At 41.9% G+C, this 12626-nt stretch overlaps 1 protein-coding gene across 1 annotated transcript; it reads right to left on the bottom strand.

Moving 5' to 3' along the window:
* Positions 1-6350: 6350 nt before the first annotated feature.
* On the bottom strand, positions 6351-7971 carry LOC139213266 (endonuclease domain-containing 1 protein). Its single transcript, XM_070843925.1, has 2 exons — positions 7645-7971; positions 6351-7348 (listed from the first exon to the last, which is right to left on the bottom strand). The coding sequence occupies exons 1-2, from the start codon at positions 7945-7947 to the stop codon at positions 6740-6742; spliced, it is 912 nt and encodes a 303-aa protein (XP_070700026.1). The 5' UTR covers positions 7948-7971; the 3' UTR covers positions 6351-6739.
* Positions 7972-12626: the final 4655 nt, after the last annotated feature.

Below are 12626 nucleotides of genomic sequence, written 5' to 3'. Positions count from 1 at the left end.
GACCAGGCACAACCCCACTCCGGGCTTACAGAGACGCACCACACAAACTGCTCCATACAATCTCCACTCTCACCACCCTCTTTTCTTCTTTACTATATCTTTGTCTCTTTTCTCATTAAGCCCTCAAATAAAGCTGCAGTTTGTAAGATTTTAAGCAGTGAAATACCTCTAAAATGAAATCATGAATCAAGGAGTTGATTAAAAAAGCTCCTTTGCCAAAAGCCTGTCATCACAGGTACATACTGCTTTGCCCTGTTCCAGCTCTTTCAAGAAGTCTTGCCTGGGCGAGCCACTGAACGCAGCTTTAAGCTTGTAGCTCTCTCCCCTCTCAAAGAGGAACCGAGCTGATCACAATCAGTCAATCTTACGTGTAGCTTGGTTGTTTTGCGCATGTGTTGTTGTTGTCAGTGTAAAAACTATGTTTGACATAGAGTACATATATTCATTCTCATTCATTTAGTGAAAAGATAACACAGTAGCGAGCAGCTTTGCACGAGGCGACATATGCCCCAGCAAGCTGTCTGTCATAAAGCGGTGATTTCTTGAAACTTACAAATTGCAGCTTTAAAGGCCCAATCTGGAAGTGGAATTTGGCACCCTGTGTTGAGCACTATGTCCCAACAGCTGTCTCTCTGTTCTGATTTTGGAGACTTTTGTTCAGTGTGAAATGTATTGACAGCACTGGAAGTACAAGGATGAACTATTTGACATTGAAGCATGAGTTTTTCATTGATTTTACCACTTAATTTCTGCTGCTTACAAATTTATGTACCTGTTTTCAGTTATAATGCGGTCTAAATGCAATCCAAATTCCTGCTTTTTAAAAATCTGTATACTCACAAATGCTGCTTTCAAATCATTTCCAGATTGGGGCTTCAACTGTTGGGCGGTACAGGAAATAACTGAATCATACCCAGTCTGTGGGATGCAACCTGGAATCCAGGCTGCCCATTAGAACTCGCTGCATCTCCGCCGCACAGGCTCTAATCACGTCCATTACTGTATTTGTTTCTCACTCATTATCTCTGTCTGTATCTCCATCTCAGCCCATTTAACTGCTTCTCTCTTTTCGCTGCCTCACGCTCTTTCTCTCTACGCATCTGCCCTTGTAGCTCTTTTTATTAAAACCATCGACATAACCCGTTTCCATCCTCACTTCTCTCCTCTTTCTCACAATCACTTCTAGACTCTCTTTTCCTTTTGGAGTCTTTTATACAAAAACACAAATGTAAATGATGTATTATTAATAAATTGTAAGGATATGAATGAAAAAAAAAGATATTCTGATATCTCGTTTTTACCAGCATTCTTGGTGCCAAGTACTGTGATAAAGTTCCTCTTTCACGGGCGTCCAGTGGACCGCCTGGAGAGGTCCATCCTGACTGTATCTTACAAAAGGAATTACCATCATAAAAAGTGCCAACCCCTTCATCTTTCTTTTTGATCCACACACTTTTTTTTTTGTTAAAGTACACTCAATGTTGCACTGTGGCTGGTCTCTTCTTTAAAGGGAAATCAGATTCAATATATCCTCGTTTGAAAAAAAAAAAAAAAAAGAATATAAAGTTTTATTAACTACTTTGCTGTCTGGAATATTTGCATGATTTTTTTTTTTTTACAAAGAGTGTGGACAGAGACATTTGTTTGTCATTTTGATGATTTGCCTTGTTCTTCATTGATTTTCTTTTATTTTGAAAATCATTTTCATTTTCTATTTTACTATCAGCTGCACTTTGTGGTACTTCAAAAAGGTATTAAAGTATTAAGAGATGAATATTGTGTAAAACTATGATTATAACAAAGAGAGTAAATATTTCCTCTTTATTTTTCTTTATTTCCTAACACTGAGGCTGTGCTGCAAAACTACCAGAGAGACTGATGAAAGCCCTTTTCTTTCCTCCCTCTTTTTGCTCTGTTTCTCTTTATCTTTTGCATCTGTCAAGTTTGCAGTCACTGTATCTCAATCTCACCTGAAGATAGCACTTTTTTTAAGTTACAAAAAAAAAAGGCGCAACTACTTTACATGAATAGTCTAAATAAGGTTTTTGTCTGTGACTGACATGAACCACATGCTTCAAGTGTTTGAAGACTGCCTGACAGTTATCTTTTCGTCTGCTCTTTTGTTGCTTCATGTTCCTCCCCCCCACCCCTCTGCACGGTGGGAGACGGGATAAGGTATATTTATGATGGTCAAAAGGTGAGAAAGCCTTGTATGCGCGTTTCACATCTTTCGCACAACTGAACACAGAGACGGGTCACACTCTGGACAATTCTGAAAAAAAAAACCCCAGTGACATTAGGACAACACTGGACAAATGCAGACAGTGATTTAATGGCGATAGCTTGTCGGCTACGGTATGATCTGTCAATGCACAGAGGATGCATTCTAAAAAACCTGATTTTAAAAAAAAATCTTTAATGACAGACATTACTCATACACCATATACCACAAAAGCAAGGCGAGCGGGGTTCCTTCCCCGTTCCTGTGATGTTCTGTGTCCCGTCTGCTTAGGATACCGACACTCTGGAGCCAGACTGCCATCCCTCACACTGGACTGGAGCGAGCTGCGAGGACAAAAGAACAAAAACCAACACATGAAACAAACTGTACATTTTTTAAGTGTAAGAGAACAACTTGGAATTTGTAAATATTATGTTTGTCGTTTGGTTTGAGTGATTGGCCGGATCTTTTCTTTGTGACAACAGGTGCAAGTTTAGATGACTTACATGATTTTTAGCACTCATGCGTATGTTTGATTCTCCTTTATTTCCTAGATCTCAAGGGCAAAATTCCAATACGTAATGGGCACATGAATACATCTATTATCTTACGTGAATGAGGAAAAGTAAAAACATAAAAAATCACAGCATGGTCAAGGTCAGCTTAAACACGAAGAGGAATGCTTACGGCTCAGGTTAGCTCAGATACTGTGGTGATAAAATGCATATATGGCTGTCGAAAGCATAAAGTACACACCTGGCACTATCCCATCAATTATAAAGGCAGCTTTTGAGTGAAATGAGTCCTTTCATTGGTGAAAAAGCCAAAGAACAGCTGCAGAGAACAGACGAAGGAAGGGGAAAACAGGGATAATTTGAGAAATGAGGCGAAAAGCAAGAGATGGGGCGGATGTTTCAAATGTGCTCAAAACAAACCACAAATCAAGGAATTTTGCTTGTGATTGCTGTTGGATTTAATTGTTAGTGTCTCACGTTGTCTTAAGCATTGTCATACAGTATAAACCTGTAATTGGGAGGTTGTGAAATCCTTTGTACTCTTTTGGTCTTATTTCAGACTCTAATCATGGTGGTTGTTTTGCTACCTTTTGCAGTTTTGTCTGCACATTCTGTTTATGGGATTATTGACCCAGCTGTCTGATGTGAGTTTGAGTTGCCCACGCTTCCACAAGCAGCATTACAAGGACAGTATTTTTTGTTTTGTTTTGGGTTTGTTTTGTTTTTTTCAAATAAAGGTTTGGACAGCCAACAGATAATGGAAGCACACTCACCAAGTTTACATGTTTACACTACAGTTATGATGTTGGCTTAAGGTAAGGAAAAAAAATCAGAAAAATAAAAAGCATTACAAGGATCCAAATATCTTCTTACTATAACATTTATTGCTGGGATGGTAAAGTGAAGGCTTGCACCTGTTTGTCTGTTTCATTTAGTCTGATTCAGTAACCTGCTTGAAGCTCAAGATACTGTGAGAGAGCATAATGACCAGAAGGGGTTGAAAGAATTAAAGTTAATATTTCTATTTCAAATAGAGGCTATTACACACTGTATGTTGTGTATCTGAACTGGAAAACATTAAAAGACATTCTTAAACAAATTCTTTGCCATTTTTGTGACATTGTCAGAGTATTGAAGATGTATTACATATGCTTGCCACTTGGTGGCAGAAGAACCCAAAAGAGTGACGGTTAACTGGCAGATGGTGATTTACACAACCAGCAGATACTTACTTCACTCTAAGTCATGTTTCTGGCCTCCTGAATGTCCAAAACACACTTAACTTTTAGCTCCTGGTTTGGTCTCCACCAGCTCCTAAATCTGGAGTTGGCTAAGCTAGCTAGCTTAGTTATTACCATAGTCAGTTTGCTATTTGGCAGTGCACAGCAGCAATATCAAAGTGTATGGCTCATGTTTGCTGCCCATCGCTGCTGGAAACAGTTGACAATGGAGAGCCTGATTCCAACAGTGGCTAAAATGCTCTGTAGGTTGTTGGTTGTTTGGGTCCGTCACTGCCTGCGACTCCTCGCACATCAGGTCTTTGAACTCACTGACAACATTTACAACAGCTGCTACCAATATGTTTTTGTCTGGTGTGCCCCCACAGACCTGTAAGATGAGCTCACCGTTCCTCTGAGTTCATTTTGAAATCAGTTCAAACTGTTCATTTGAATGGCTTTTAAACTGGATGCTCTTTCAACCATCTATCCTTTATTGTGAGCTGATTTTTTTTTTTTTTTTTTTTTGTAGTACTTTCCACACTCTTGATTAGAACATAATTCAGATGTCAGATTGACTCAGTATGTGGACATATATTTTTCTTGAGAACATAATTTCTATTTTGTCTAACTATCTGAGCTACTGCATACTTTTTGCACCCCTGGCAGCTGTAGGAGTACCCTCTGGGGTACGGGTACGCCTGGTTGGGAATCACTGCTTAGTTAAGCTTGACAGCAGTGATGATGGTTGTTGCTTGTGTATCCTCCTAACGCCCAGCTTCCCATGATTTCTTTCTCTGAGCCAGTGAGGTCTGACTCTCGCACCATGAGGTCTTCAAGTTATCTGAAGGATTTGAATTTCAAACCCTAAAATGACATGGCAGCACCAGTTTTATGAAAGGAACTGGATCTGTGTTTCTTCAGCTGTTGTGCACAACAGATCAATATTACAGTGAGCACACTGGAACAGACGCACTGGTCCTGCTGGATAAAGCATTTGTGCTAATGTACGACTTTCCCTCCATTCAAGCCTTCTTTGCCACCAGATACTTATATTTCTGAGCTGGTGAATAAGGACCTATATACCCCAGTGCACCACTTTTTACCTCTCCAGAGTCACATGTTGCGCTCTACTCAATTGGTCTTTTTTTGTGATTACAATCTTTGGCATTATAAAGGGGTAAACTACACATAATTACCTTGGCAACTAATGAAGACAGACCACTTTAATAAGTAAACCCTGCCTGCAGCTATGTTGGAAGTATTTTGTTTGGATTAATGTACAAGAATTCTGTGAAGGAAAGGGGGAAAAGCCCAGTCTGACCTTACGCTTGTGAACAAAACTACCATATATCCATGTTTCAAAGCTTTTCTATATTTAACAGTTTTTCAAAACTTAAACAACAAACTCTTACTTTAGGATTACAATACTAGCTTGAATTATTGCTGCAATAAGAAGCAAGTTATTAAACCCCACTGGGTCTAATAACCCTTGTGGTGGATTTGCACTGTATTAAACACAATCATCATTGTCATAACTTGTGCAGATTCATCGTAAATAGACTTCACAGTTGTTTGGATGACTGTTGCTTTCGGTGACATCGTAGCATTTTTCTTTTGTGCTCATGCCTATTTACCTGTGCAGATAGTTACTGTTAGTTCCCATGTAAGCAGCGAGCACAGAAAATACTTTCCCTCCTTCACTAGATGGCAGTGTGCAACTACAATGTATAGAAAAGGCCTGCTGCATCACAAAATGACTGCCTCTGACCCGCATAATCATAACCTCTGTTAAGGCAAATAAAACTCTGCCTCACTGCCCTTCCTGTCATTTTGGGATGATGACTGGTGCTCTAACAGGTCAGAGAGGATCGTCATCATTAGAACTGCACATAGAAACGTCATTCACAAAACGCCTTTTCACATCTACAGAAATAGGCGTCACGTGGAGCCAAGAACTGTCCTTGAAATGATGAGGTCAAACATGCCTTTATGATTCCATGTCCACAGAGATATTCACATATACAGAAATCTTGCGTTGGATTTCCGAATCTTGGCTGTCTTTAAATGATGACGTTTTTAGGGTCTCAGATTCTGTTAGTGCTCTATGGAAACCTTAAAGAACTCTGCAACAAATGTATGTGACTGTATTTGACTTTTTAAAAAAATATTATTATTATTATTATCATCAGTCAGTGCTTTAAGTCGACATTTTCCAAGAATTTAAAGTAAATGATGACTCTAGTATAAGATGGTGGCTTTTCTGTCTTTTAGCACACGTGTGATTTTTCTCTGCTGTCAATACAAACTTGTGTTCATCCTCCATCTGAAGTTCAGTACTTCACACATTCAAATGTTTAGTGCATAAGTGATAAACGTGACACAATCACAATTCAGATCAGGAAACTGAGATGTTTTATTAAATGAGCCAATTTGCATATAAGCTCCCACAGACATCAGACTTACAGTCCCTCACCCAGCAAAGTAACTCTCCTGTAAAATCTCTCCTTTTTTTTAAATTCTCTGTAAGAGGAGAAAGAATGAAAGATCAGATCCATCAAAAAAAATTAACAATTTAGTTGCTTTAGAATTTCAAGAAGTTTTAAAAGAGCACAAACACCCTTGTTTCCCCTCCAAAGGAATAACTGAGCTGCAGGGGAAGTTGTAAATTAACATTACAGGGGATCATCTGATGAACAGGACTACTCTTGAGCAGGAAAGCACTAACTTCTACTATTGACCAAAGAGGAAAACCAACAGGAGGTAACCCAGAGGTGGGAGAGTTTTCAGATGGTGTGTTGGAGGTACAGAGGGAGGGGTGATGGAGAGATGCAGTTGTCATAGAAGATCTGAAGGTTCTGGTCGACATCCATGTTGTTTCTCAGAAACATCTCCAGCTCCTGGACCGACATCTCGTGGACGCTGTTGCCCTCTTTGGCGTTTTTGGCCCGAGCCGCTTGGGACGGGAAGCGGATGCGCACGTCGTGGGGCGCGTTATGGTCGTATTCGGTGCAGCAGTAGGCGGACCACACGTCCTCGGGGATCGACACCCGGTCCTGGTTGTTCCGGCGGATCGTGTTGCCCCTGGTGGTCACCCCGGTGACGACGAAGGCCGTGCCGCGGCAGAAGTTGTTGAGACGCACCCGGATCCGCTCTTCGTACTCGCGCCAAGGCCCGATGTTGAACTCCCGGATCTCCGGGACCACGTTGGTGAGGGTGTAGGTGGCGGCGCGGTCGTGCGGCGTGGACTGGTGCTGGTCCGGGTTCAGGTGACCTCTCTCGTACAGAACCACGTCAGAGTAGTCATCGAGGACCGCCTGGCTGTCCTCGAACTTCATGTGCAGGTATCCAGTGGGGAAGGGCAGCATGTTTCCATTCCCATCGATTTCTGCCAGCTGGGGAGACACAGAAGAGCACTGACAGTAGATGTTTGACATGCTGGGAAATTCTACTCAGCCACAGTGGTCTATGAGGCCTACTGGTTTCCCCCTGATTCTGGACTAGACCTATTCCAAGCCTCTCCAGCTGCTGCCAGGCCCTCTTTGACATAGACTTTAGACCTCAGATTGAGCCCCCTGGTTCAGCAATGGTTAAAAACAAAGACTATTGAATGAAACCCCTCTGTACGACTTAAGTTTTTGCTATTTTTTCAGAACAAACTGGAACTGCTGCTCAAAGTTGAGCCTCTGACCTGTGGCTCATACATCCAGGGGTAGTCCACCCGCCTGTCTCCCTCTGTCTTCTTGAAGGTGTAAGCTGAGTAAACCGGAATCCTCTTATGGGGGTCATACAGGGTCACATAACGAGGCCTGTCCGCGTAGCGTTGGCAGATCTTCTTCAGGTGGACGTCCATGAACCCCCTCGGGGGTGTCCCCATGTACAGGGAGTCCTTGCATCGCTCCACGTGATTGAAATCTTGAACAACGGTTGCCGACGCCGGAGGCAAAAAGCGCATCACGATGAGAGCCCAGGCCAAAGGCGTTAACGTGTTCATGGTTCAGGAACGTCTCCTCTGTGGCTCCTGCAGCATCAATGACAGAACATGTTCGCAGATCTGATTTAAATGTCACAAAGCAGATATGCAAAGCAGGTAGAGAGTGACCAAAAGACAGGCCTTGTAGCACAAGTGGGCGTGGATGTGCTGGTCACTGCATTGCCCTAACCTCATGTTCTATGATTATATAAAAAGCCGTGTTTCTTCTCTTAAGTATTATGCTAAAATGTGATGTTTTGTAGGCTTTATTCTCTTTTTTAAATAGGACTACTGCACCAAACCCACGGATCTATTGGTCAGGTTAAGGGCATCGTCTCATTGGCTGTTTGAACTGAAATGGCAGGTTTGTCATTTCAGTTCTTCATAGTTCAGTCATAGTCATTATTCTACATATTCCTCTTAATGGCACAAGGACTTCATAACCAACACAGCTATAATGAAGAACTAGCAGCCACTACACCTAGTGGTAGCACAAAACTACCTGTCAAAATAACCTGCCCTTACAAAAACATTTTGACCTCGCAAGATCCTTTTCCTTCCAGTGATGTCAGCATATTTGTACCCTACTTTAGAGGACGACATCTTTTTGGTGGGTAATAATAAGTAATAAGTGAAAGTCATTGTCATAGATGCCTGAATTCTGCAGAGTGCGGTGGTGAAACACAGGACGGCGTAAATGGGAGAAGCGCTATCAAAGTCATGGTAAAATGCAAAAACGGTCCAATCTGCCTCCGTGACGAACAAAAGGCCTTCAGTGACCAGCGAGGTTTACGGGTACTATGCTGCTCATCACGAGTGGTGGAGATAAAGCGTAAAAGTTTAACTACAACATAGCAACAGACATTATCAGGGCCGAGGTCTGAGCATAACCGTTCCTGTCCATGTTTGCTATCACAAGCCAATCGAGTGCCTAATAAACCAACAGTGAGGATGATGAACTTGAAGAGGCAAAATAAGAAAATAATAAAGCGCTCTATAGAAGCTGAACAAACTTGAAGGAGTATTGCATAGCAAATGGTTCAGTGTTCTGCCAAAAATGGGTGCTTGACCTATTTTGGCAGCTCACTGTGTTCAGAGCAATTAATCAATCTGACGCTCTCTTCCTGTTTCCAAAGTTTATTTCTTCATGTAGTCCTTCATAACAGCTTGGACACATTATGGAAATTCTTCTTCTTATCAAACATATTTAGCACCACAGTTTGATGGCTGTGGCTGCACAGTTTTCTCTCTTCGCACTTCTGCAAGGCATTGCAATCAAGTCAACAACAGGCTTGTGCGGCTTGGCGGTTCTATTATTTATAACAGAAGGGTCAGATTGGTCAATCACGTGTCCTGTCGGTGTCCTCGATATCCTCATACGAAGAAGATCATCACATCATCAAAATCAGTGATTGCCAAACAGGAACATCTGCACTCCCTTTCTATACGTCCACCCACTGCTGTCAGTTGTATCGCTACACTCTGGTCTTAAAGTGCATGAAAAGTTGAAACAGCTAAAAAATGATGAGCTATGTGTTTCCCTCCTAAGAACTCATGATTGGTAACTGAAACTGTTGGATGCCCTTTGCTGTCAAGAAACATCAGAGATTTGATCAATGTGTTATCTTGATACTGACTAAAATTTAAACAAGTAAGCTAAGAATAATAGTTCAACTGTTTGCTAAAAGCATCCAAATAACACCCTGACATCATCCAATCATCATAACAATATCCACCTTTTTATCCACCTTTTTATGTCTCATGCAGATGGCAACTGTTTGTCAGATTAGCTGCAGCTACAATCCTTCACTGCCCTAATAAGTCAATTTGAGAGACTGAGTGTTGTTATTCATGGAGGGCGCAGCTTGCCTCTCTGATCTAATCTTGAGTTATGACAATCATAACTTATGTAGCTGGGGCTGATGATGCACTTATGTGAACAGACATTTTTCAGCTGTCAGCATTTTTACCAATTAAAATTATAAATTCAGACCAAATGCAAACGCAGCTCAGCTGCCCTCTGCTGCTTCTCCAAAGAGGGAGAGCATCTCATCTCGCTGCTCTTTCATGTCTTCTTCAGTACAAACTGACACTACCGGCCATGACTGCCCATCAAACCGGTCTGAGTTTTCATCAGACAGCTATTATCAGCTTCTCTTGAGTGGATTAAAGATACTCAGGTCCTTTACAAAATAATAATAATAACGATAATTATAATAGATTCCTCTATTGTTTCTGTGTTTCTCAGACTGGCTTGGAAATGCGGTCAGTCAGAGTAAAATATAAAGACATGACAGATGAAAGATGTGTAATAAGCCCAGTAGAGTGGAAAAGTGTGACTGCTCCAGGCTCTTGGGGGATTTAATGGCAAAGCAATTAAAGCTTGATTCTGGCACTGAGAGCCACACAATATGTGATGGGAAATATAACTTCATATTCTCCAGTCTACCTCCATGCAGTAATACATACTGGCCACTGGGAGGCAGTGTAGGCTTGATTGTTACTTATCCCCGTTTCCTGAGGATAGAAGTGCACACATTTTTAAATCCAACAGCATGTGCAAGACTGAAAAGTGCAAAAAACATTATGATCGCCGTTTTGAACTGAAACATTGAGTCGACACAAACATGTTAAAGCATGAATCCAGTCTGTTTGGGATTATACTCACAGTTGTCAGGGCGTAATGGAGATTATACAAGTACTGTGTTATAAACAGGTTAATACATGTGTTTCAATTATGAAAGTACTCATAAATAATGTTATAAATTCATATCTAACGTCAGCTAAGAACATGTTGTTATTAATTAACCCCTTAATCAGAATCAGAATCAGAATTACTTTAATAATCCCCAGGGGGAAATTGCTTTTTGTTACACACAGCTCCAAAAGAATAAGAATAAACTTCAAACACAAAAGTAGTAATAATGATAATAATAATAATGATACAAATAATACCACTAATAATAATAATAATAATACAAATAATACCACTACTAATAATAATAATATAATTAATGTCTTGAACCATGAAATAATTGCCAGAAAATTCTAATTTTTTGAAACTGGAGTGTGACAAATTACAACAAAAACAATTTTTGTGCAATTTATTGCTCACAGTTTGTTTCTCTTAAACAAAACATATAAAACACAGATAAAATACTAAACACAACAAAAAAATATCACACTGATGATGTAGAGGTGTATGTATCAACTATGATACACTTGGCGTTAAAGGGTTAAACAAATCTGTTTTAAAAAAATCTTCAACACATTTGTTGTTTATTTGTGGTGATATTAAACTGGTGTTTAATGATGTAACTTTTTAACATTAAATCCGCATTAGTATGACACTCACAGTTAGTTTTAAAACATTTCCTGCATCATTACTGTATCATTCCGCCTCGAGCATGGCATCCTTATGGTTATAGATGGGGGCAGAACAGACGCCCCACCTGCAGGAGGCGGTGTCCGGCCTCCACTGGCCACCAGGGGGCTCCGCTGAGCAGGTACTCCGGCCTCTGAAGCGGTCCCCGCTCAGTTCTGCACCAAAGCCCGCTGATTGGTCCGAATACCCACATGGGGCTGCGCACTGACCAATGGAGTCGGGGCTGATCGGGGGCTGTTGCTAAGGCACTTCAGAGGTAAAAAAAAAACAAAAAAAAAACCTGTCAGCAGCTTCCTCCATTTCACCGTGACTCTGCCTGCTCTGCAGCTCTCCCTCCGTCTCCTGCCTCTCGCCCTGCCGGCTCTCTTTGGTGTGGGAGGGTGGCTGAGACAAGCCCAGCGGTGCTTTTTTGCTTTGTGAGCCACAAAGACTCAGTAGGCCCTCCTTCACCAACCTGGAGCTGTAGCCCCACCTCCTCCCCCCTCCGTTCATCCTGTCATCTGACATTTGAGCTCAGCGTCTGTCACCATTTCACTCCGCCTCACCTCCCGACACCCCCAGCGAGGGGAGGGGACTCCAGCATTTTTCCTGCAGAAACCGGGATGTGCAATGTCATTCTTTTCTCCTTTAATGAAGTCACTAAATATCACCAATATGTGGGCAGATAGAAGTAACACCAAATAATTTAAAGTAAAATATGACAACCAGTTGTAGTGATTTTTTTTTTTTTTTGGTGGGGGGGGGGTGAAGCATGTCTGTATAAGCTGGAGAAGCTTCATGTACAGCTGTGGACAGATTTAAAATATCTACTGTACTGGCCATGTTCCAACTCTCACTCACTCACTCACTCACACACACTCACACACACACGGAGGGAAATAAAGGGCCCCCTCCATGCCTCTGTCTGCTGTTTGTCCCCTCCTCCTGCCTCCTCTGCTTCGCTGCAAAAAAATGTCGATAGATAAGAGATTCGGCGCCCTCATTGGCTCACGCCGCGTGATTGGCAGCCGCGTCGGCCCGCCTCGCCGGTGTCCGTACATGGATGAGGTCTGAAGCGAGAGCCCGAGCATCAGAGAGTGGAGTGGAAACAGGAAGAGGAGGAGAGGGGAAGAAAGGAGACAGAGGAGAGAGGATCGGGTGAGACAAGGTGGCGAGGAGTGAAAGAGAGGAGAAGGGGAGCAGAGGGGCGTGTGGACCAAAGAGAACCGAGACAGGAAAAAAAACGAGGTAAAGGAGGACCGGAGAGGAGCAGCAGCCTGCTGGTTATTTGGCTGAATGTAAATGCACTTCATGCATTGTGCAGTGTGAGCGTGTG

The sequence above is a fragment of the Pempheris klunzingeri genome, chromosome 14 (genome assembly GCF_042242105.1).
Source record: "Pempheris klunzingeri isolate RE-2024b chromosome 14, fPemKlu1.hap1, whole genome shotgun sequence".
Taxonomy (NCBI): domain Eukaryota; kingdom Metazoa; phylum Chordata; class Actinopteri; order Acropomatiformes; family Pempheridae; genus Pempheris; species Pempheris klunzingeri.
Note: the sequence above shows the minus strand (reverse complement) of the source record. Positions and strands in the feature narration are given on the sequence as shown.

Coding starts and splice junctions, on each gene's coding strand:
- LOC139213266 (XM_070843925.1), bottom strand. CDS start 7,947: ATGAACACGTTAACGCCTTTGGCCTGGGCTCTCATCGTGATGCGCTTT. Junction 7,349..7,644: donor CCTGGATGTATGAGCCACAG/GTCAGAGGCTCA, acceptor GTGTCTCCCCAG/CTGGCAGAAATCGATGGGAA.